Source organism: Rhipicephalus microplus, chromosome 2 (assembly GCF_043290135.1).
Source record: "Rhipicephalus microplus isolate Deutch F79 chromosome 2, USDA_Rmic, whole genome shotgun sequence".
NCBI classification, from domain to species: domain Eukaryota; kingdom Metazoa; phylum Arthropoda; class Arachnida; order Ixodida; family Ixodidae; genus Rhipicephalus; species Rhipicephalus microplus.
The window spans coordinates 137168071-137194837 of record NC_134701.1 but is presented as its reverse complement, the minus strand read 5'-3'; the positions used below and the strand labels follow the sequence as shown (position 1 = coordinate 137194837).

At 44.6% G+C, this 26767-nt stretch overlaps 1 protein-coding gene across 3 annotated transcripts in view; it reads left to right on the top strand.

Annotated features, from left to right (window-relative positions):
* The first annotated feature begins 3906 nt into the window (after positions 1 to 3906).
* Positions 3907 to 26767, top strand: part of LOC119169741 (MAM and LDL-receptor class A domain-containing protein 1) — a 317209-nt gene continuing 294348 nt past the window's right edge. For 2 of the 3 annotated variants that reach the window (XM_075886843.1, XM_075886841.1), the window contains exons 1-4: positions 3907 to 4096; positions 10653 to 10784; positions 25091 to 25347; positions 26493 to 26580. In XM_075886843.1, coding sequence (XP_075742958.1) covers positions 3985 to 4096; positions 10653 to 10784; positions 25091 to 25347; positions 26493 to 26580 — 589 coding nt within the window. In that variant the 5' untranslated portion in view covers positions 3907 to 3984. The remainder of the gene's footprint in view (positions 4097 to 10652; positions 10785 to 25090; positions 25348 to 26492; positions 26581 to 26767) is intronic. The other variant, XM_075886842.1, reaches the window with a different exon arrangement.

The window sequence follows — 26767 nt, the reverse complement described above, 5'->3', positions numbered from 1 at the left end:
GAAAACAACACAGGTGCTATGAGTATCTGGAAGTTATGATATTCCTTCTTTGTTAAAAATTATTATTAGAAATTCTAAATACAAAGAAGCCAAAACAAAATGAATTGTCCAACAATTTGTAGAATGTCTGTGCTGTATTTTTTTTATAATCGTATGAAAACAAAATAAATTTAAGTGAAGAGGAAACTTGTCTTTGTTGGTTTTTAAACATTTGAATTGACTCCTAAATTTTTTAGCATGTGCAGCTATGGTCAAAAAGTTCCACGTGACGCTGCCACTGGATTAGTTGGAATAGAGCCTGGGAAATTTCAATGACCTTGTACTTGCAAAAAATAAATCTGCTTATTACATATGCTTTAAGTTGAATTTAATGAAACACGTTTGTTATTTACGAACGAACACGTAGCATCAGTATTATAAATAATGTGTTAGGAATGCCCCTACGGAGCAGCTGTCGTTCTGTAGCAGCCATCTCATATTTTTTTTTTCATTGCGGAGCTCCGTGAAAGTTGAACGGGCTGTATGTTCCATGTGTTCTACGTTATCTCTGGTCTACTATTTTCTTTATACGGAAGCGCTTAGCTGCATGTTACCTACGCCTTTTTACGTTATCAAGGGAAAATATCTTTTGCAGGGTATATGTCAGTGTGGATGTGCAACCGTTGTATGCATGTTTGCGTAGGCGAGATCGATGTCATGTGCTTGAAGGCTTGAAGCTTATGCAGTGGAACATTAGCTTGCGAATGCTACAACCGCAGATACATTCTTTAATGAATGTAACAATTTACTTAATGAATGTAACAATTTACTTGCATACTTACCTGAAAAAGCTGCTCAAATGATTTTCAAATGACATGAAAAAGCTGCTCAAATTACATTCCCCTAAATTCATTCCAAAACACCGTCCTTCAGCAGACATTTTTTTTTTCTCCGTATGAATCGAATATATAAATCCCCCTCGAGGCTTCCTATGGAGGACAGCTCGTTTGATCCCATCTCAGCTTCATTTTGCTCACGGTGAAGCAGGCAGCAGCGCACCTTATACTTGTGGCGCTCCCTATTTGCTTTGCACATTCACAGGTGTGTTAGTTTGCACACTCTTTGCGTGCCTCAGTTTCAGCAAGACCAAACGGTAGCTATCCCGCTTAGAATGACGATATTTACGTTTTGTTCAAAGGTCACAGTGACGAAGTTGTATTGCACTGTAAGCAATGAGCAGCGAGTGGTATAAAAGCTTCCGAAAATGCGTATGTGGCCTGTGCTCTAAAGAATTACCCTTACTTGTAAAGTATACAGGCATGTGAGCTACAGCGGGGTACAGAACTTGGCTCTCTACTCACCGATAACAGGAATAATAGTAGGCGCTGTATGTTGATGAAAGAAACCAGACCGCATGACTTACTAATTCATGTAAATTCAGTTAGCGCAGCCCTTTGAGTCATTACCCTGATGTCTTATCTAGTAGACATGGGTCACGCGGCACGTGTGTGTTGCTATGGCATCCTTGCACAGCACATCTTTTCTGCGGGTACCGAAGCAAGTGTTCTGCGTTAAATGTTATCTGCCTCGTCCCGTTGTACGTTGGACACCGCACTCAACGTGGTAAACAACGTTGAAACGCACCTCAGAACAAAGCGCGTCACAAAAAGAAATTTTACCTGCATTAATTGAGACAGCGCATGCGAATGCGAAATACGAAAACACCAAGGGGGCGTGTGCTGAAACACGAGCTTTCTTAATGTACGCGCCTTTCCACAGCGGGTGCTAAGAAGGAGGTTTCTAGTATTAATGAAACACTGTAATAAACTCTTTGCGCATTGCAACGGCACAATATTTTGAAGGAAACAAATGTAATTTGAAAAGGGCGCTGCCTTGACTCCTGCCATGCAGGTTGCATGGACATCCTGTCCACAACTTTGCCCAACAACATGCGCCCTTTGCGTGGCCCCAGCCACGAAAACAACGCTATGATCCCCTACTTCGAAACTGTCCGGGCCTTGACAACGTTCCTATCCGCTACTTATACATTGTCGACTATACCATTAAAGTCGATCACCTGACCTGACGTGCTGAGCGCAAGGTCCATTGCATTGACCACTCCTGGATTTCGTCCATGAAACTTAACTGTGGGTGAGGCGGTGGGAGAGGGTGCTCATATTGTGTTGGGATGCGCATAAAACTGTCTCACTGGCCGAGGTCAGTTTTTTCAAACTTAACGGCACCTTTTTTGTAAAGAAAATGTTTCTGGTCCTGCGGGGACTTCCTCCATAAATTGCCTATAGTGCCATCAGAGGGCCGTGTTTAAGAAAACATTATTCTGACAGTATCAATTGTCATTTTGGTACTAAATCTGCCCTGCCTACTCAATAAGCAAGATGATTATGCATGATCGGCGAAGCGTGATATTTATACTTCAATTAGTCTATCATATTCGGCTCTAGAGATATGGACAAAATGCCCTGTTTGCATTTTTTATGTTGGATTATTTCACGATGTATGAATTTTTAGGCAATCAATACTTTCTTTTAGAAAGGGGCCTTTGTTGGTAAAATCCTAATGAAGCCAGTGAATTTTATCTATTTAACAAAAAAAGTACCTTTTTAGAAAAGATTCATTTCGGTTGGCGTACGTAGTGACAAAATGTGCACCACGTTGTGCTTGAAAGATTAGTAAGTTTCATACATCAATTGAGAGCAAATGAGTAGTTCTTGCCCAGCCAGGTTTTAGCAAAGCCATATTGCTAGCGAAGAAAACAATTTTTTAAGTTCCTAGGAGCGGCATTAATACTTCACTGAGGAAACTACCGTGCAAACAATGATTGCCGCTATAATCCAAAACTAAAAATATTAGTCACTCCCTAAAATAAAAAAATATACATTTTCAAAACTTGGCACCTACAAGACCAATTTATTTTCTTTAGGCAAACGGTTGAAGCTTTTCCTATTCAGCGAATCGAGGGGTGTAAAGTTGACCTCAATGTGAAACAAGCAGAAGATTTCCTCGAATTCGTGATCTTTCCCTCGAAACAACTGCAAGCTCAAACTGCCACAAAATATTTTCAGCGGCATGCGTAGGTTCCACAGCAAAGGCCTAAGTATCCACTGCTCCAACTTTCAAACATAGCGTAACACTTTAAGAAATGAAGACGTTCTAACACAGAACATTGTCGCAAAATTTAGAGAGCCATGTGAGAAAAAAAAAACTTGCAGTATCGTCATTGAGCTTTTTAAAAAACTACAAAAATACAATAGCTCGATTGGTTGACCAAATTTGATACTAATAACATAAAGGATACACTCTATATTATTTGCTTGTAACAACGTTCAGGAGATAATATTCTAAATTCGTGCACCTCCGGTGACACTAAATATTTTTTCCGGAATGTTTATATAGTTCACTGCTTATATTTAAAGTAAATCCTCAATTTTTTTTTCGATGAAACTTGAGACAGTCACCATAATGGCTTGAAGGTTTGGTTTTGAATTACTCTACGAAAAGTGAAACTAAGGAGCGGAAGTTAGAGGCATGACTCATGAATATCAAAGCGAAATGAACGAAGAAGTTGAAAGAATAAAACCTAAAGAGCTTCTGGTATATTGTTAGAATATGAATACACTGGAATGTTACTACAAGCACAGAATCAGAGAAGACACTTTGGTCGGAAATAAGGCAACTATGATATGAACAAAACTGTTGATATGAGCACGAAGTATGCCGTCTATTGTTCCTGCTGAGAGATCCCAAACAGATAAGCTATCTCTTTCATGTCCACTCTCTCAACCCCTCGTCCTTCTCTAGCTAGAGCTATGTTCAAGTTCGCCACGGCGTTAGGCAGATAACGCTCGCTAGATAATTGCTAGGAGATATCTGAACAGTGCAGGTTACTCGAAGCACACATAAGCTCCTTTTCTCGTATTGAACATCTGTCCGTGTACCTGCCACTTGGCTGCCACTGCTTTTACAGTCTCGCATTGTTAGTCTTCGATGGTGCCTGATCGAGGCCCACCAGTTTTAGCGATGACACTGCTTCCAGTTCTGCAGCGCTTTGCATCGTTTCTGGTCCTGATTTTTGCTCACGTGTCAGCCGCTGCAGCCGGTAAGCACTGATATCGTTTCATTCCACACAAGTTGAACGGCGAGATAACGAGCCAAGAGAAAATGAAGCTTCATAAAGATAACCTCATATTGATTTCATATATTGTCGTCTCTCGCTGCCAGGAAGTGCTGAATCTATGTCGTTGTTTTCACTTTATGTTCCTTCCGTGGCTTATAAAAGGCGATTCTCATCATGTAAGCTAATCGAATTACTAAATGTCCCCGGTTGAAACACGCTGCAATTAGCACGCAGAGCCGTGTCCTCCGAGCTACCTTACGATACGTTGACCTGCTTATGGTTAACTAAACTTGAAGTCTGAGTGATTTAACAGGTATTTTCGGAATGATTCCTGCGAGAAAGAAAGAGACACAGTAAAAAAAAAACACGCAGGAAACGCGCTCAGTGGAAACTAAAATTTATTAGAAAGTAAAGTCGCAGTTTTCTTTTTTTTTTATCGCAACGCTTCGACATGAATCTACACCAATTCGACCAGTACTCTACGCTACTTCAGTTCAATTTCGGAATTAAACTTTTCGCATTTATTTGTTCGCCACGTGATTCGTTGCGATAGTTTTGTCATTGCGAAATTTATTGAATTTCTCTGTAGGCCCTTATTTGAGAAACTTCTGACCGAAAAAAATACACGAACCAGATGTTTCAGACGAGTATTTGCTGAAGTTATGATAATTAAACTGATTTATTCCTGATCATCTGATAGCTCGAGTGCAGCACCTGCGTAATCAGCGCCTGTTTTAATACGGGGTTTCATGACAACAATCATAAAACCCCGCGTTCTAATGACTAGAGACCTTATAACACTTGCTGTGAGCGTCCACGAAAACACTTGAATGAACGTCAATAAAATACCATGAACTAAGAAAAATGTTTTGAAACCTTAATTGAGCAGCATAATGATAAAGATAAACTACACGACCTGACAAGCTTTCAGAGATAAGAATTTCCGGGCTTGGCCATGTCTAAGCCATGATAATTGACCATAAGGCACGCCATGGTGTAGGGGTCTGGAAATTTTGATCATTGGTGTTCTTTAACGCAGTGCTAGTGGTAACGCGTCACAAGTAACATGACTTTCGGTAACGTGTAGCTCTTATAGGTAACTCAGTAAGGTATTCGTTACAATTTCGGAACTGTAACGAGTAATGAACTTACCTTAGAATTTCGCGGTAAAGTATGGTGTCACGTTACATCTTACTTTTTCATCTTCTGGATGCAATTTGCTCAGAGCTCACCTCGGTGAATTTTTTTAACGCATCGTCAGGCTGCTGTTACCGTCTCAGGTATGAACAAAGAATTCACGGACGGAATCTGCTTTTTCTGTAGAAATCTCGGGTAGAGGGCGCGCCGAGTCTCTGTGTGGCAGGTTGGGGCATCGCCGCACATAGCTTGAAGAAATCCATGGAGCCTGCAGATTTCCGCAATGAACCACTGTACGCACATGCTTTTTGTGGAAGTGTATTATATCTGGTGTATTGCTCGTACCCGGCCTTTCCATGCTCAAAATACAGGCTGCCCAAAGAGAAATCACATGGGCCGGTTTACTCCATACGACGTGCTTATTGTGGCTGGCATTTGGGGGGGGGGGGGGAGAACTTCCTCGAGAAGTCACTCACCCGAACCTCATCTTGAGAGTCGAAAATTACCGTCTGTTCTTTTCTTCCTGAACAACTAACACATAAAAGTGACACCAGCGAATTCCGGTGAAAAAACAAAGTACACTCGCTGAGCATAGCGTGGGGGACGACCACCGCATCGAATATGACAAGTTTCGCGTCTGCGCCTTGAAGGCCAATTACTGTAAGTGGCTTTCTTTTTTGTAGAATACTGGCCCATTCAGAAAAGGCAGGTAACTTCAAGAGGCCGACATGTGGGCTTCTGATCTATAGAGTCTGCCTCAACAGAATTTAGCACATCATGGAGAATAAGGCAACTCCACGGCGGGATGAAAAGCCTTAAAAAAAGAATGTCAATGGGACACGAAACGTCCATTTTTTCTTTGCAGCGCAATTGAAAAATTGTTTTTTACTTTGTACAATTATTGGTAATAATCTGTTTAAACTTAAGTTAATCATTGCCGCTGTCACATGAACACTACTGCTGGCCATGGTTGCAGGTAGCCACAGAGCAAACATAACTGCCTTAAGACTTCTAAAGAAGCACGAACGTTATCACAAACGGGTGATTTCATGAGAAATTGATACGGTCCCAAAAATGATTATTTCAGATTTGATTGACTATCTTATATATTACACACATGCCACCTAGTAGCCCGAAAATGAACTTTGTATTGACTGTCCAGTGATGACACGGATAATTGATTGATATGTGGAGTTTAACGTCCCAAGACCACCATATCAATACGAGAGACGCCCTAGTGCAGGGCTCCGGAAATTTTTACCGGATGGGGTTCTTCAACGTGCAGCGAAATTTGAGCACACGGGCCTAGAACATTTTCGCCTTCATCGAACATGCAGCTGCCGCAGCTGGGATTCGATCCCGCGACCTGCGGACCAGCAGCCGAGTACCTTAGCCACTAGACCACCGCGGTGGGGCATTACATCAGTAGTGTGAAAATCTTGTTACGCATGGAAACTGTTTTGTCCGGACAGGTGCAGCAGATATCCATAAATCATAGGCTGTAGTATGTGGCTGTGCGTCACGGCTGTCAGAGAGTTTTTATCTGTTGAAAAATGGCGAGAACAGACATTGGTATTTTAAATGTGGGAGCAGTAATAAAAAAAAAGCTACATCGGTATGGTTGACCGAACGAAAGTGAATAGTCCCAGCACGAATAATCCTAAGCATTCTGCTTCACAATGAATTGTTCTACCACAGAGCCACGCCAGATCTCGGTACCGCTTTGGAAAAACAATATACGTGAAAGTGTTGAATTGGTGAAACGCCATATGTGGTTACAGTGTGGCGAATCCACTTTTACAAACACGACAAATGTACTCCAATAATAGAAGTGTCACATCGGTTAGCGTCAATTCTAGATATGCGCTATCTGAAGTTTGTCTACGTCGCACTATCTAGAGCTAGTATCCTCGCTAGTACAAACGCTATATTTCAGTTCACTGGTTATAGGGCTGGTAGTACCCATGTTGCCATTTCCTTCGTTGCGCAACTGTCGAATAAAACATATGTGACTTCACCAAAAAAAAAAAACGCTGCCAACATTCGAGGATGGAGCAGCTGCTACGAAGAAAAACCACAAGCTCTTCAAGTCAAGTCATTGCCGATACGATCATGCGGCAAGCGATGATCTCGACGATGGCAGGAGCAGGTGTCAGTTGCGCCCTAAATATTTTTATATCGTACACACGCTGTCACTTTTACTTTTTCTGGTGGCCAATTCATGCCAAGATGAAATGTTTTAATTTATAAGAGACATGTGTGTATCTTACTCCCGAATATTGATAATAGCAGGTTGTATAAATTTTCTGCCGCAGTATAAGTTTAGGTAATTTAGAGGCAAAAGTAAAGTCACAGAAAATTGCTTATGGAGGCCTCACCGCATCATACCAAATAACATCGGTTTTCTCAATTTCAAATAAAGGGGACTCGGCTATTCGAAAAAAATATAGGACAGAATAATCTCGAATATAGTTCTGTAATGGCACTAGAGGGGGGTTTAAGCTGGTTCGTCTTAAAGATTCATGATATCTTTTTATGCGCAATCAAAGGAGGATTTGATTGGCGGAAAAACGCAGCTATAGAATACGAACATGAACATATTCTGCCCTGTTTGGCACTGGGTGAAAAAAAATACAATGAGCAGACATAGTTTCTCTATGATGTGCAGATTATTATACATTCGCGCGAGTTTTTTCTTCGAAGCCTACCCATCAAAAGTTGAGCGAAATGACTGAGAAAATTTGTCAGGGCGAATGAATGACGGGACACGCAATAGCCTTCACCTGGAACGTCAATGTTCCTATAGCTACGCGGCCTATCACTTGTGGGCTCGTTTTGTCTTTGCCGGATATGATAACATTGTATGTTCTCTTATATTCACGAAAAGAAGGCCGTACGTAGACACCCACTCTTACTTATCGACTGAACGCTTGACTTATCTGTTCTCCTTGCCCAACGCTGACACATGAGCCTCGTCTGATTGTGGCAGGAAGCGTCTTTGCGATGACGATCGCAAGTGAAAATGCGAATCCACCTACTTTCGCATGTGCTAAGGTAGGTGGATTTGTTTTAGTTATTGGGCACAGAAAGCGTGTTTCTGCTGTAGTCTGATAGTTCTTCTGCTTTAGCTCATTCCAGAGATGGCATTAATTAGATTTAGCGGTACTAAACCATGATCAGAATATGAGCATGCTGCTGTGATTGTCTTCAAATTTAGGTCACTTGGGGTTGTTCAATGCGCACATAATGCTGAGTACGGAGTGTTCTTTTACATTTCGTGCCTAATGATATGAGATGCTGTTGCTACGTGTCGCAACGACACCTTCGTACTAACCACTGTGACACGTTACTTTGAAAGCTGCTTCAGATGGTACCTAATGCACAGCAAGAAAAAGGGAAAAACAGCCTTCTTTTAACCTAAATGTACATAATACACGGATCACTTTTTGTGAATTGGTGTAAGCGCATTAGAAATGAAAGACTGGTGGTCTCTCCCAGAAAAGGAAACTTAAGAGTTCTACAGGTGTTCAAAAACAATACAAAAGCTACAACATTCACTAATTTGTAACACAATAGGCAAAACTAACTCCATCGCCTTTGGCCAATTTATAGCCTTGCTGCCTGCATAGAAGGTAGTTTCTATGTTACTATGATCGTTATGATTTTACTATAGAATACAGGTTAGCTCGCCTCTGCGGGGCAGTGGTTACACGGCCGGGCTGCTGACCTGAGGGCGGGTTCCATCTCAGCCATGCTGGTCGCATTTTTATGGAGGAGAAATGACAGAAGCCCATATACTGTGCGGTATTATTGCAGGCCAGAAAACACCAGATGTTCCGAATTTCCGGAGCCCTCCTGCGTCCCACAGAACCATATAATTGTTTTCGGGCATAAAGCCCCAACAGCTACTATTGAGGTTAGCCACTTTTAGGCGTTTTGTTTTTGTGTTTCTTTCTTTCTATGTGTCTCTTTTTATACCTTAATTTCCTTTCTGCAGCATATTATAGCAAACTGGAAACGCAATTGGTTGACCTTTCTGCCTGTCTTTCTTCATCCCTTCCTTCCTTCCTCCGAAAGGTGAATACAATAAATGACTTAAAACTATTGAAAGGTGGGCTCGTTCATTGTTTACATTTTTTCATCAAACTGGGTGCGCGGGAATAAACAACAGAGCGCTCACATGTCGTGTGTTCCGTGGTCCCAGTTGGCTGAATAAATAAGGAATTGCTATTTACGAAGTATGCGTGAGCGTGAGTCATTTATATTCACCGACCAATCGATAAATCGGAGAATGCTATTTTTTGTACTTGTGTGCTTCCTGATCCCGCAACTCAGGTACAGCACAGTTTACTTCAGGGAACAAGAAAGAATTCACCGCGAATGAATAATTGCAGGGGATGCTCGTAAGATAAAGGCTTTGTTATGCACGATTAAAAACCGCAATACAACGTCGGTGTTGGGAGCAGAAGGAAGCACCCAATAATTTTATATCCCTCTGCTTTTCCTTTTCTGCACCAATAATTTCGTAAAAAACGATCCTAATCGTAAGGAGCATCTTTTTCTACAAGGTGTCGCAAAGATTGCCTGCTATTCCGCAAAACATGTGTCAAAGGGACGTGGTAGAATTTTCTCTAGCCCGGCCTATGGGTATTGTTGACCTTACTTATTCTAGCGCAACTCGGCACCAGGTGGCAAAGTTAAACAATCTGTTCGCGAGCAGTGCATAAGTTCCTTGTAGACCTTTCCATAGGACATAAAAAAGGCTACCACGCTGCAGGCTGTACAAGGGAGTACAAACACCAACGTCACAACCTTGGAAGTGAATTTTCAAGCCATCACGCCTATTTAGCACAGCCATGAAAAAACTATGGCAGCGACCACGGCGCCAAATGGCGGTGATGGAGCGTTTATTTTGGTTATGATCAGAATGTTACCGAAATCACACATGCTATTCACACGCCTTTCCCATGCTGCTGACATGGCGGGCTTTTCGTACGAGCACACATACGGCATCACATTATAGATTTCCTCTGCTGAAACTTACACCACTTGCTCGCTAAATCCTGGTGACTTGAAGATTTATATGTGTGGTTCAAAGTCCCGAAACCACCATATGGGAGACGCCGTAGTGGTGGGCTCCGGAAATTTTGACCACCTGGAGTTCTTTAACGCGCATCCAAACCTGAGTAAGAGCGCCTCCAGAATTTTCGCCTCAAACGAAAATGCAACCGCCGCAGCCGGCATTCGATCCAGTGACCTGTAGGTCAGCAATAGAGTACCTTAGCCACTAGACCACCAAGGCGAGGCTGGTGACTTGAAGAATCATTCCAATACCACACCATCCCTTTTGCGTGTCTTTCTTTCATGATGTAAAATGCTATTGTTTTTTTTCTATTTGCAGACACATGCACCTTTGAAAAAGGTATCTGTCCACAATGGGTTTCATCAAGCTGCAGCGGAAGCGCCTGTTTTCAAGCACGCAAGGTAGCCTCTATGCAACTCGGGCCAAGCTATGACCACACCAGCAAGAATGGTAAGAAAACAACAGACCAACCTATCCCATTCAATGACGTAAAAAGAAAAAAAAATTCGAATGATGGAATCACACTGTCTTTTTGGACATAGTGTCTTTGGAAATGGGCACTGATGTAGTATTATTTCGGTATTTTTTATTGTACTATCAAAATTAAAGCCATTTTTAATCAGCTGGCCAGCCGTATTTTTTCCCAATGCTATCGTGTCGTGACAACTTTCGCATAATTGTCAGCAGTTATTACGGAAATCAGAAGGTTAATTACTAAAATACTGCGAGGTGATGTGTACAATTCTTGTTTTTCATGCACTACATGTTCGTGTACGTATAAGGTTAAACACTTCAGCCTTCAACGTAACCGCCTACGTTAATTGTAGCAACTAAATCTGTTGTATTTGTGCATGCTTACTGCGTAACTGTCTTTTTATCGGGTTAATTTTACTAGGTAACTACCTATCTATTACAATTAATGTTTCTCTGTAATCATGTCCTGTGCTGTAGGCCCGTGTGCTCAGATTTGGGTGCACGTTAAAGAAACCCAGGTGGTCGATATTTCTGGAGCCCTTCCCTATGGTGTCTCTTATGATCATTTGGTGTTTTGGGGACGTCAAACTTCACACAGCAAACAATCAATGTAATCATGTACATGTGGTACGCTCAATAAGCTCCTTCGCAAAACAGGCTCTTATAGAAGGCGCTGTTTTATTTTTTGTACTTGTACTTGCAAACTACAGGAGCGAGTCCGAAGTAATCTACTGCAGAACCGGTAAGAATGCGCACGTTGTGCCAATTAAGTCTCAGCGCCCAGTATTTGTTTATTTATTATAAACACTTTAGTTGCGCAGCTAAGTGTGTCACCATCGCCTTCTGCGTCGCACTATGGTTTCCTGTTTGTATGTCACTTTGACAGCTATCAGCTCGTGCTACGCTTTTATGGTCCGCGGTCCAGCGTGAGTGAAATTAACAAAAATTTAGCTGTGTGATGGTAACTCGTATCTCAGAACTTGCGTACAAATAACACAACGGTACAGAAGTAAACAGGCACCATAAGCGTGACTTTTATATACGTTCTCTTTTCCGAGCGCTCTCTAATACCGTTAAGGTTTGTCTGCGTAACACTCCGGAGTGGGAGGGGGGGGGGGGGCAGAGGGCTACGTCCACACATTAAGACATTATTAGGAGTAATATAACGATAATATCATGACGCCGTAGTGTCGTCAGAATCGCTCAGGCCACTTCGACCACCTGGTGCTCTTTAACGTAAACCTAAATATAATTACATGGACCTCTAGCGTTTACCTATAGCATTGAATTGCGGCTGCCGCAACCGGCAATCCATTCCACGAATGGCGGGTCCAGTGTGCGCCTAACAACTAGAATGCAGTGGCAAGTATTTCATCTGTATAACGAAAATGCATGTTACGTAATAGTTGAGAAATTTACGAGAGCCAGGAATAAGACATGATTGGTTCACCACGCGACACGTGATGCAAGAAACGCCGTGCACCCTTGAAAGCAGACTCCCCGGTTACTCTTCAATATACCTTATTGTGGCCGCTCCCGAGGTAAGAGAATCGTATAGTCTTGTGCGCGGTAGCGTAGAAGGTAAACTGGGCATAAGAGCTCGCTGCGCAGAGATAGGCCGACGCCACAGCTCACCGTCGGTGTCCGGCGTACGTCCTAGGCAACACGAGAGAAAAAATTTATTTGCGAAAACCGACAGTTATGTAACAGTGCGCCGACTGCTGCATCTGAGTCAATGTGTTCGTGTTGAATAGCTATGCCATGTGTTGAATGGTAGGTGTTATCCAATGCTTAAAGTTGAGCAGTAGGAGGTACATTCTGCTGTCAATCCTTCAAGGCCAATGCGGCTGTGGCAGGCCAATTTTGTACTTCAGCGCTGCTGTGTCAGAACAGAATACTAGAACATTATATAATAATAATAATAATAATAATAATAATAATAATAATAATAATAATAATAATAATAATAATAATAATAATAATATTAATAATAATTATTATTATTATTAATAATAATAATATTGTTACGACCTCAGTAGGCGTCTGGGGGTTTATTGATACACGGTTCGAGGGACGAGCCGTATCGGCGCAGGCAGATGATGATGATCTTCTTCTTCCACACCCCTTGCTTCTTTTTCCTTCTTCGTCCGGCACATACGTGGCGTAACATTTCCCCCCTCGCAGACAAAGCGCGCCGCGCGTTTCATGCAGTGTCGCGTTGACTGAAAGGCTTCAGGCGAGCGACATGCGTGACCTCTGTCTTTCTGGAACGTCTCCCGCTAGCTGTAAGACGTGCGATGCGGTAGTCGACTGCGCTCAGGCGGTCAAGGATAACAAAAGGTCCGATGTAGTGCGCGAGCAGTTTTTGGCACAAGCCACGTTTGCGTAAAGGCTTCCACACCAACACGAGATCTCCCGGAATATATGTGGCCTGCCGGTGCTTGCTGTCATAACGAACTTTCGATCTGTCTTGCGAGGCTATTGTACGTAAACGAGCAAGACGACGAGCTTCTTCGGCGAGACAAAGAGTTTCTGCTAGGGAGATTTCTGATTGGTCCCGATCAGAGAAGGAAAATATTGTATCCAGAGTATAACGGGGGGGTCGAACATAGAGGAGGAAGAACGGGCTGTAGCCGGTGGTCTCATGTTGGGAAGTATTAAACGCGTATGTGACGAACGGCAAGACATCGTCCCAGTTCTTGTGGTTCGAAGCAACGTACATAGAAAGCATATTCACCAGTGTTCGAATTGTTCGCTCGACGAGACCATTCGTCTGCGGGTGATAAGGCGTCGAGTGTCTGAGCTCTGAGCCACACATACGGAGAAGTTGTTCGACAACGTCTGCCGTGAATTGACGTCCACGGTCACTTATGATGACGCGAGGGGGCCCATGACGCAGTATGATAGAATGGAGAAGGAAGGACGACACTTGACCAGCAGTCGCGGATGGCAGGGCAGCAGTCTCGCAGTACCGAGTAAGATGGTCAGCACATACCACAATCCATCTGTTGCCTTTCGATGAACGCGGAAAAGGGCCCACCAGGTCAATGCCAATTTGTTCGAACGGAGAACTGGGAGGCGTCACAGGTTGTAGGTGTCCGGCCGGAGCTGCTGAGAGAGATTTGTGCGCCTGGCATTGCGCACAACTGGCCACGTACAACTCAACTGACTGGCGCATACGTGGCCAGTAGAAGCGTTCCTGGGTACGATGAAGAGTGCGCGTCGTTCCGAGGTGACCTGAAGTGGCGTCATCATGCATGGCGTACAAAACAGATGACCGTAGTGCCTCTGGAACCACCAGCAGGAAGCGGGAACCGGTGCCGGAGATGGATTTCTTGTACAGTAGACCATCACGGACGCAAAAGCGGCTTTCCGGAGTGGATGCTTGTGCGATCACGAATAACGGATTCAAACTCACGTCCTTCCGCTGCTCAGTTTCAAAGGTGGCCTTATCCGGGAACGCTGGTGCTACGGACGCAATCAGATGATCGAAATCGTCAGCGTCGCAAACTGTAGCATCAACTGGCATCCTTGAAAGGCAGTCTGCGTCCGCGTGTTTCCTGCCGCTCTTGTACGATACCGTGAAGTTGTACTCTTGCAGCCGGAGGGCCCAGCGTGCTAGACGGCCTGACGGATCCCGAAGGTTGATAAGCCAGCACAAAGAATGATGATCCGTAACTACTTGGAAAGGACGACCGTATAGGTATGAGCGGAATCGCTGCACAGCGAAGACGAGTGCAAGGCATTCTTGTTCGGTCACAGTGTAATTGCGTTCCGGCTTACTTAAAGTACGACTGGCATATGCGATTACGTGTTCCACTTGATTACATCGCTGTATCAGGACTGCACCTATGCCAATGCCGCTTGCGTCGGTGTGAACTTCAGTCGCCGCAGAAGGATCGAAGTGCCGCAGGATAGGCTGCGACGTGAGCAAGAACTTCAGTTGGTTGAAAGAAGTTTCACAATCAGGAGTCCATTCAAAACTAGCACCTTGGCGGAGAAGACAGGTCAGTGGAAAGGCAACTTCTGCAAAGGCGGGAATAAATCGGCGAAAGTAAGAGCAGAGGCCCAAGAAGCTCCGAAGCTCCTTCACTGAGCCAGGTGGTTTAAAAGCTCTAACAGCCGCCGTCTTATTCGGGTCGGGCCTGATGCCATCCTTGTTGACGAGATGTCCCAGCACCAGTGTTTGTCGAGCTCCGAAATGACACTTCTTTGCATTAAGAACCAAGCCAGCATTTCGAATACATTTCAAAACCAGCTCTACCCTTTCGTTATGTTCACTGAATGTACGCCCGAAGATAACAACGTCGTCAAGATAACACATACAGATGTTCCACTTCAGGCCGCGCAGAATGGTGTCCATGAATCTTTCAAATGTAGCGGGCGCGTTACATAGACCAAAAGGCATCACGTTAAATTCATATAGTCCATCCGGAGTAACGAAAGCCGTCTTTTCTTTGTCCATTGAATGCACAGGTATTTGCCAATAGCCTGAGCGTAAGTCTATGGACGAAAAGTAGGATGCTGAATGGAGGCAGTCTAGAGCGTCATCAATGCGTGGGAGAGGGTAGACATCTCTCTTTGTGACGGAGTTTAGACGGCGATAGTCCACACAGAATCTCCAGGTACCATCCTTCTTTTTGACTAGAATCACGGGAGCCGCCCAAGGACTCGATGATTCTCGAATGACACCCTTCTGCAGCATATCACGCACTTGTTCATCAATTATCTTGCGCTCAGACGGCGACACTCGGTAGGGTTTCTGGCGGATGGGCTGTGCTGTTCCCGTGTTTATCCTGTGGAGAATCCGAGACGCGGGAATCGAGGGCGCATGGTCATGGGAAAAATCGAAAATCGCCACGTATTTCGACAAAACGTCCAGAAGCATGCGGCGTTTGTCAGTAGTAAGTGACTTGTCGATCATAGGTAAAAGTTTTGAATCGGCCGTAGAAGTATTGGCTGAGGCCCCACCTGGAGCATCACTGAGGGCAGCCACTGCCATCGGTGAGTATGTTTTGAACTTGGCAAGCTTCAGTCCTCCTGGTAGAACCACCGACTCAGCTGAACAGTTTACCGCCCATAGTCCTGTGCGTCCTTGAACGAGTGACACTATGCAATGCGGCACCAATGTGTTCTTCTTAATGCAACTGAGATGAAAGGGCTCCACTAATGCGTCGAACGCACTGTCACTGTTTTCAATGCGTGAAGAGTATACAGGAACACAGACTGCAGAGAATGCCGGCACAATGCTATCTTCACTGACCCGGAGCGCACCGTGCTCCCTGTCTGAATTCTCTAATAGTTCTCCAGGGGCAGCATCACATATGTACACCTCTCCATTTCTACAATCAACAGTGGCGCCACACATTCGAAGGAAGTCAATCCCCAGGATTATGTCGTGTGTGCTCCTTGGAAGAATCGTAAACTCTGTGACAAACACTTGATCACCCAAGCACACTTCTGCGGTACAGACACCAATGGGACACAGCGAGTTACCACCAACGCCACAGAATGTTGTTGCCTTCTCCCACAAAAACATCACCTTTTGTCCTAAACGGTGTTTAAAAGCAGCACTCATAATCGAAACTGTAGCACCAGTATCCACCAAAGCCATCGTACACACACCATCAACAAAAACTTCTACCTTGTTCTTGAACATCAACACAGACGGGGGTATTTCGTTTTGCAGCAAGTCACCAGCGACCTCACCCCCATCGGCCGCACTGTTTAGTTTTCCTGATGTGGTGACGATGGGCGGCGCCGTGGCGATGGAGACCGGTGGGATCGAGGCGCAGGAGGTGGCGTCACACTTCGATCAGAGGCAGGGGAGTTGTTGCGCCGGTGTCCGTGCCAGAAGCTGCTGCCGGGTCTTGAGTCGGTGGGCCAGTGTCCTTGAAAAGGTGGGACAGCAGGTTTATCGGTCAAGCTTGTCCACTGATCATAGCGTGGTATGCGCGAACGATCGCAATACCTCGATATGTGACCAGTCAGACCACAGTTGTAGCACACAGGCGCAGGACGAGGTCGTCGCCGTTCTTCGAAGTGTTCACGTCTGCGAGCGTTCGCGTAAGCCCGAGATTCAATGAAATCAGTTGTCGGTGGGTGGTATGGGCGTACGGAACGGAAACGTTGAGGGTACTGTGATCGCTCGTAAAAAACCGGACTTGACTGCTGAATACGCCGAGGCCCTGCAACCTCCGTTGCGTTGACGGATGGATGTTCATAAACTGTAAGCTGTGGGGCAGTGGTGTCCTGCGGGAAATAGGATGGAGACGTGGCAGCTGCCCGTTCACGTGTCATTTCGCCATGTCTGAGTAACTCTTCCCGAACAATTTGGCGGATGGTTGCCGAAAGGTCACCAGTTGAGGCCGCTTCTATGCTGGCTACTGAGGTGACATTTGCCAGACGACCAAACTTAGGCGCTATTCTGCGCTGCTTCAGGGTTTCAAACGTGCGGCAGTGCCGTACAACGTCAGACACTGAAGTCAGGCTTTCCCTGCTAATAAGGAAGTTGTAAACATCTTCTGCAATTCCCTTCAGCAAATGCCCCACCTTGTCCTCTTCCGACATGCTGGAATCGACTTCCCTACACAGCCTCAAAATCTCTTCAGTATACACGGTGCAGGTCTCACCGGATAGCTGGGCCCTCTGTGCAAGACTCTGCTCGGCAAGCTTCTTTTTTGCAGCTGAGTTGCCGAAACACTTCTTGATTTCTTCAACAAAGCGTTCCCATGTTGTCAGAATATCTTCATGGTTCTCATACCAAACGAGGGCAACATCAGTGAGGTAGAAAACAACGCGTGACAGTTGGGAGGCAGCATCCCATTTGTTGCAGTTGCTTACTCGCTTGAAATGTTTGAGCCATGAGTCCACGTCGTCATTGGCCCTCCCGGAGAAGGTTCGTGGCTCTCTGTGATACGGCCAAGAACTGCTGGGGACTCGTTCCCGAGCTTCTGTTTCGTCAGGCATGATGGCCAAAGAAGGAGGCAGGCCGGCGAGGCGACGACTCCGGCGAAATCCGAGGGGTAGCGGTCCCGTCGTTGGTTCCTATACCCAGCACCTTCCACCACTCTGTTACGACCTCAGTAGGCGTCTGGGGGTTTATTGATACACGGTTCGAGGGACGAGCCGTATCGGCGCAGGCAGATGATGATGATCTTCTTCTTCCACACCCCTTGCTTCTTTTTCCTTCTTCGTCCGGCACATACGTGGCGTAACAATATTATTATTATTATTATTATTATTATTATTATTATTATTATTATTATTATTATTATTATTATTATTATTATTATTATTATTATTATGAGCGTAAGCTGACTGGAATCTTAGAAAATGAAAAGATGGGCTGCAGAGTGGGCTGCTCTCGTCACATCGCACGCTGCTTGTAGAAACATACGATATTTTCGAAAGTTGAAGATTTCCTCGTCTTGCTGGTATACGCCAACTTTGGGTGACATAAAACCCAACGGTTTACAGGGATGTACTAAAAGGACGCATATACAAATGTTAATCGTTCTTATGTCACGGCGCACCAGGAACCGATGTCATAGCCTAAGGCACATATCGCGGTTGTCTCAAGTTCATGAAGCTTTGCAAAGTATTCAATGACCTAATACACGCGCAAACGCATGCATATGGCACGAAAAGAGGAGTGCAACGTTCCGCCGATGGCTTGAAACTACTTGTTGGATATATACGCTCGCTAAAAAAAAAACGCACTTGCTAGCAGTGGCACTGTGGTGCCAACGCCTTCTCTAAAATAGAGGAGGCGCTGGTGGTGCAATTGGCAAGATCACGAATTCTATTCCAGTGATTTGTGTAATTTGTGTGTTACTATCAGAAATTTAAACGAATGCCCTACTGTCCATTCAGTAGTAATGAGTGCAGGCAAATTGGTGAAGCAGAACACTGAACGCATTAATATACATAAAGTTTTTATTCCGCAACCTTGTCGCGGCCGCCTTCAGGCGGGCTATCACGCGTTACAACAGGCCGTACCTACCCAAGAAACATTTGAGTTAAAATCACGGCAAATCGTTGTCATGGCTATTCTGAAGGCCAATTCAAATAGGGCTGGTTCCTCTGGAACACGGCTACGAAACCGTATAGCAAAGTGACTAGAAGCAGCCAACGCTCGACCAGATTTCCTCCCTGCAAACGCATACTCTAGCCAGTATTTGACTTAGTCTACACAAATGTCATAGGCGTCTACATAGGTCTAGTTCTTAAAAAGCGCAAAGCCAGGATATGACCAAGGGAGACGCAGTATTCGATGGCTCAGGTAATTCTGACCACCAAGCGTGTTTTCAGGACGCCTTAATCTAAATACATGGCCCTCTAGTATTCCGCCTCCTGCGAAATGTAAATTAGGCAGCCGCGCCCGGAGTTTTGTCCCACAGCTTTCCGATTCAAATTGAACATCTATTCAACTGCATTGCCACTTGCCATCAGTGTCCGGAAAGATCTTTTAGAGGGCCAGTGTAGAAGCATTGCGGTTTGGGCTAGTTGATATGACATGACGATATATATAGCGCGAGAACAGAACGACCACAAAAGAGCAACAAGGAGACGAGTGCTACTTGTACGATTGTCCTTGTTGTCCTTTTCTCGTCGTTCTGTTCTCGCGCTATATCTACCGCCATGCCAGTGAAAAACCTCAATGTGCAGAAATGGTTATGAAAAAAAAAAAAATATGCGCACTCTTGCTATGTGAAAATGCAGCTGCAAAAATTTAGTGATTGTGTGCTATAAAACAAAGTTACAGAGGTTAGCACATTCGTTTCAGTGAACATTAAATTTTCGTGCCACTTCCTCACCCTTCTCTGCCATAAGGAGGAAAAAGGCTTCACCCATCGTCGTGTTTTCGCCCATCGGCGCGCTACCAACGATCGAGCAGTACATCCCCGCCATGAGCCCATTTTATAGCGGCGTGGGGAGAAAACACAGTTTGAATGCGGGTTCAAAAAGCACCCTTTCCCTTGAGCTAATATGGCGAGACAACATACTATCTAGGAGGCTTTCGTTCTGGCATGCTGCTTTTTTAAAGACGATAGTCTTTCTTGGGGACCTTCGACGCAAAAAACTTTGGTCTGCTTGTCTGTCGGCAGACTTCTCTGTTTGTCCACCGAAACGATACTCATATAGTATATAAAAGGCTAAGAGAGGACACTTCCATAGGCTCATGTGGCTAATTTCGGTTCGCAGTGCGCCAGACGAGTGTGGGTAAACTTTGCAGCCTCATAGATGGCAAGTCGCAGAAAAGACTGTCTCTAAGGCCATTTTGTACTGACTAGTACAGCCTCCGAGACCACTTCTACGTGCGTGCTCGTCTCTGAGCCCACACTGTATTTTTCTTAACGCGTCGTTTGCATGCATAAATGAGCTTCGTGTAAGCTGCACCGCTATAGCGGCAAACACATGACTGCCAATGTGCGTCTCTGCACACATTTTATTAAAAACATGAGAATCATTGGAGGAGCGAGAACGTTTATTTTCGAGTCATATTTTCGGCAAGCACAGGCCCACTTTGTAAATGTTTGATAAACGCGGGCAAAATGATAGGTTCATTGCACTGCAAGACGCGAAAATACAGCTGCCATATCATGTATATAAATTACACAAGAAATAAACACATAGGCAACATTATAAGAAGAACCGCAGCAGAGTAAAACTACAATAAACGCACACAACTACACATATAGTGCATAACGCGGCACAGCACTAGTTGCCACAGCATTTGACTCAGGCGCGAACCGAAAAAAGAAACAAAAAATGTCGGTCGCATTTTCTTGACCACCTTCGCATTGATTTTCTCCTACACACTTTACATCAATTTTCCACGAAACATAGTCACAAGCAGTTGCCACAGCAAAAAAAAAGGCAATTTTAGGTGTCATGCAAGCCGTCAACAAGGTAGGACTGTTTACTCAGAGATTACATCCTAGCTTTAGCTAGCAAACATTTTTCTAGATTGACCACTTCTCTATTATTGTGCTCGTTAGTGCTTCAAAAAATTTGCGAACGGCACAAATAACGATACTGAGCATAGCTGCACTTCTCTCAAAATCTCACTCATGCAGGAAATTCCAATACATGTAGCGGCACAAAGAAAACGTAACAACGCGAGCGGCGACTCAATTTCTTGAGCCAAGAAAGAAGTTTCTCGCAAACGGGCTGAGAAGCATTCAAAACAGTTTCCTTTCATGTGAAGCAATCCAGAAAACAGTATTCAAATTGAAGAGCACCAAAAAGATCTCTGTGCCGAACAGCACAACACTAGAAACGTTAGGTTAAGGCTTCAATAAGAAATTCAATTCACACCTAACATAGTATTCATGGCGTTCGTACCTAACAGCAGCCAAGCTAAAAGGCAGACGAAACAAGTGAAGATAATGACGCACGCCGAGCACATAGGGGCACATAGTTTATGACATTTCCCTGCTGCTGCCCATACGTCTTCATTGCCGTAAATGCTCATGAACACTTCGAAAAGTTCATTCGAGCGCGAAAACTTGACACGATCACTCACACTCGCACACACCCATGCATCAAACACAACCAGCGCCCACTTCCAACTGAATTATTTTTAGCTCGAAGGCTTGAATATATACAGGACACCTTGTGTGCACACACACCATAGAAGGCCAACAGCATACATTATCAAACGTACTGTTAATCAATGTCATAGCCTCAGAGCGATAAACTGAAGTTCGCTTGGTAACAACAAAATTGAAGGGGCGCTTACACGGTGATCTTTATTTTTTTCAATTAAAAAGGCCTCTAACACTTCGATTTATTGATTGATATGTAGGGTTTAACGTCCCAAAACCACCATATGATTATGAGAGACGCCGTAGTGGAGGGCTCCAGAAATTTTGACCACCTGGGGTTCTTCAACGTGCACCCAAATCTGAGCACACGGGCGTACAACATTTCCGCCTCCATCAAAAATGCAGCCGCCGCAGCCGGGATTCGAACCCGCGACGTGCGGGTCAGCAACCGAGTACCTTAGCTCCTAGACCACCGTGGCGGGGCGGCCTCTAACATTTCACGTGCTGTTTTACTTGCACTTCTGCCTGGAATCTTCGTCTCAGAAAATCGTGCGTCACAACCACACGAGATGACATGCGCAACCAGGTGCGCATACTTGGCATCTCTTTTTGTTAATTTTTGGGCGTGTTCCCCTAAATGGTCATTAATACACCGTTCGGTTTGGCCAATGTTCAATTTTCCGCAGGATAAAGGTATGGAGTACACAACCCCCATGGAACACTTAACAAAGGCCCTCTCATGTTTCTTTTGGCAGCCGCGCTTCTTCCTATCGCACACACGTTGGCACAGTCTTCCGATTTTTTCTGGTGCGGAAAACACCATCGGTACGCCGTGCCTGGCTGTGACTTTCTTGAGGTTGTGCGAAACCTTATGGATATATGGCACAACTTGTGGCCTAATCCTTAAGGGCTGGGTAGCAGTCATCGCTTCCTATGTCCCACGTTTAAACTTCTGCAGAAGTGATTCAGCAACGGCCGTAATGACCGATTGAGGGAACCCAGCGGCCTCTAGTCGGCTCACCTTATTGAGGAAACTAAGTTTTAGGCTGTGTGGGCTCATGAACACGGAGCTTGAAAGCGTTGCCATCGCGTCGACGCCATGCTTCGCATCTGATTCATGTTTGATCACAGCCCTACGTTAGATATGGGCCATTTTTTTTTGTAATCGCTCGCTCTTCAAAAAGTGGCTAATGGCAGTGCAGAAAACTCAAACTGTGGACGGCGGGGCCAAAACTGCAAAACTGCTTAACCAAGACGCTGTTTCGTAGGGCAAATGACCAATCGACCATATCAGTGATACGCAGGATTGCCCATGAGGAAGCTTTTATCACAGTGCGCGTAAGATGAGGATTGGTCAGGCGATGGAAGCAGGCGTGGGATCGTTTTTCGAAATGGAGATTCTGCATGAAGCGCGGCCCTATAATATTCGGAAAGTGTGATCACCGTTTCCTACTGTGCGAGTTGGTGATCTTGTTGGCGGGCAGGAAAAAAAGAGTCGGAGCGTATTTACTGGTTCTTTAATGTGCTACTAGTAGTATGCCAGTTTGTCTTGCGAATGTTCATGTGGGTTGACGTGGTTATTTTCTTATGCGAAAACTCCTAATAGGTAATCGACGCCATTGTTCGCCACAGATAGATGGCCATCGCTGTCGCAACAACTCATCAATATCACATAGTTCTTTTCTCTCACTCTCTCTCCTTTAACACGACAGTGTTTCAGGAATGGGTCCACCAAGATTTCCGCAACGTGTTTCTGTCACGGAAGTGACGTCGAAAACATTCGCATGATCAGAGGCAAAAAAAATCTATCTATGGGATTCGAACTCGTGACCCATAAATCTACAACAGATGCCAGGTACGCTATACTGCGCCATGGCTATTTTTTTCGTTGTTGCGGTGCTCCAACAATGTTCAAAGGTACAGTTTTTTTACAATTCTTATCCAATACTAATTCCATGTGAGATTTCAAACCGGGAATACCGTTTTGCTTTTTTTTGCATTTGTATAAACGAAGTTAAGGCCTCTCGGAAGTATTCTATAGCTCGTTGAGCATCTATATCAGCATGACGTATATGCATGCACCCCTCGAAATACTGAGCAGAGCCATCAGCATGGCAAGGTCATACGGAAATTTATCCTCATTATCAATGCATGACTAGATGCCATCCACTGCATCCAGCGATAAATCTTTATTTATTGTTTTTGCAGGACATCTCTTAAGAACACTTCGTGCCAACAATAAAAAAAAACATGCTCAATTTTTTCGTGCTTATGACCGTGCGGTGGTGTCACAAGTCCAACACGGCGCCACGGTTATATGCTTTGTATGCTGTAAAAAATGCCTCATCTCCCCAAAGGTAATGATGAGGAAATGCGAAGGCATTTCTTGCGCCGGGAAAATGTACCGTTGCCGTCAAACATTTATTCACCTTCACCTATTTCTGCCATCGCCTTGAAAGGCACCCAGCCAGCGAACGGTCGAGAGTGACAAGCGAGGGAACGGGAAAGTGGGGAATTCGCATTCTCTGCTCAGCGTTGTCGTTTTAGAGTGATGCCTCGAGCATGGATTTGCGGTTGTTCTTTAGAGGTGCTCAGCCAGCGAACGGTCGAGGGTGAGGTGCGGGTGGACAGGAAAGTGTAAGGTTCCGGACATTAGGAAAGTGGGGCGCAGAGAGGAGTGAGGGCGAACGGTAAGAAAAGGAGCAACGAATCACTTCACCTTCCCTCTACTACGCACTTTTGCACCACATGCTCCGGTTGCTAGAGGTGAGGGTAAGCGCGCGTGCCCAGAGCTGTTGCTATGGAAGAGAGAGTGAGAGCAGAGAGATAACACCTAATGGCGCGCGGACACCGCCGCGGACAACGCCAGATGCCTGGCATAGCCCTATAAGAAATTCATTCGCATTTAAAATACGCCCTTTATATCTACGACTCTCCTCTGGCATCGTTTTTAGTAAAGCGCAGTAATGAATCATGATTCTGTCATATTCGTCATTAGTGCTTTCAACGCATCGTTTTTAAGCATTTGTAAGCATGCGTGCCACTCAGCGCGTTTCATAGGAGAAGTGAAATTTTGTCAAGGCCTTAACACACCCCAAAGGGGTGACTTTAACCCAGGCATCAGCGTAGCTGATAGCCTCCATTCATTCCAAACAGTTATGCGACACTCGCCGGCTTCGTCGTGCTTCGTCATGTCGTCTGACTTAGTCTGGCTTTAAATCTGCATTTCGCACGTACATTCGCCCCGCAAACAATCTCATGTATCTAAGGGGAAGACGTGACGTGCGTTTCCCTTTCTTCAGAAAGTAGTGCTAACTTGAACATTCCGCGATTTGGTGACCTTATACTGAGTTTAGCACGACATCAGCCATGCTCTTCTGGCTGTCACACTGTTTTCACGGGTTCCGCTCTCACACTTTACTACTACAGCCACCACAAGAATCTATGACTAATCAATAAAGATGGTCGTGAATGATTGGTCATAGAATTTATAATGACTGATGAGAGTCGTTGGGATGGAGATGTATGACTATGTGGCAATCTCGATGCATTTATGTTGAGAAGTGATCGAACTGTCAAATACCAAGACATCGCAAAATCTCTTTTATATCAAGGACAGTAAACAATAGGCTACTTCACTAAGGACACATTTTACTTTCGTGTTTTACCCACTGCTTTGACCATGGTATCAACCATGGTTTTTTTTTTTTTTTGTAATGACTCATGTAGTGGACGGCTGGAGCGCATATGCAATAAAAACAACACCAAACGTCTGGTCCGAGACAGCCACATTGACCCGAAGAGCAAAGGGGCCGTTCTGCTTCACTGGGTGGTACCACCAGTCTGGCACGCAAGTTTCGACAGCCATGTTCACGTTGGAGGATCTCAAAGCGAGCGTAGGCTCATACTTTCACCACTCGCGTCCTGACAAGTATGGGCGTTGGCAGCGAGTGCGGTACTCCGAGAAGCGAACCGGCGACTACCAGGTGAGTGGAGTGGAGTGGTTGTTTTTCTGAACTTTACAAAGCGTTCGATAAAATGTACCGTAGACGTAACTCGAAAATAGGCAAGTCCTTGCTCGTTACGACTAAAATAAAAAGGAAAAACTCAAGAGCACTCGCCTAACGGGAAAATCGGGACAAGGGAAGCTTGACATGTTCATGTGCGACGTTCTTATATCTATCTATCTATCTATCTATCTATCTATCTATCTATCTATCTATCTATCTATCTATCTATCTATCTATCTATCTATCTATCTGTCTGTCTGTCTGTCTGTCTGTCTGTCTGTCTGGATGGCTGTCTATCTATCTATGTATCTATATATATATATATATATATATATATCTTTTTATGCTCTCCCTTTTTTAATTTCTTTCTTTCTATCGTATTGTGCAATGCCCTCTCCTAAGTCGGTTCTTCCTGGCTGCTGTGGGCGCTTTTTGGATAAAGGTGAAAATGCTTGAGGCCTGTGTACCCAGCTGCACGTTGTAGAATCCCAGTAGGTATAAATTTCCAGAGTCGTTCACTACGGCAGCTCTCTAAATCAAATAGTGCTTCCAGGAAGCTCAATCATATCAATTATTTTTGTGATAACTGTATCTATCCTCCACACTAGGAATTCGGCCATCATGCACGGTCTCAGCAGTATGAAACTTCGACTGCTACACCAACCCCCCCTTCCCCCGATCATTCGTTCGTACTGGGATAGCATTATAATGTGTGAACAAGAACTGTGGGTGCTGTTTGTTTCCATCGATAAAAAGGCACATGACGAATCAAGAATGGTTGATGTCACACCAGCCAGTGATGTAGAACGCAAAGAAACTACCGTAACCATGAATTGAAGGCTGAACGATAGATAAAAAGTGCCAGGTTGTATGCATTTTCAAGCTTTTCACCATTGTCTGGCGGGTTGCTCATATTCCTCTTTTTTAATAACTGTTCCAGTATAAGTGGTGATCACACCGGCATTCCTGTTGTTGTTTTGCTTTTCATAGAAGTAAGAAATTTGGTTGAAAGTTTGATAGCTACCTGATGTTATTGCTTGAGGCAAGATGTGTGATTCTGGGTAGCGGGTAATGATTTCCTAATTGTGCAAATACAACTTTTTCAATTTCAACTCTGACAGATTACTATACAGTACGACATGGAAAGATTCGCTGAGAGGGGAGTTTTCGCCGTCGATGACCTAACCGTGGACGCCAAAGCGTGTACTGGTAAGTGGTCACTTATGTTGGAATGGCTGGCGTTTGTTTGAAAAGTAACACAAATGATAGAACTAAAAAAATATGCATAAAATTTCAAAAATGTCAGCATGCTTGCATATTTATTCTGATTTCAAACACTCCAGAAGCTGCACTGCAGAGCACGCTCTTTTTTTACTTGATAGCTAGTGTTCTTTAA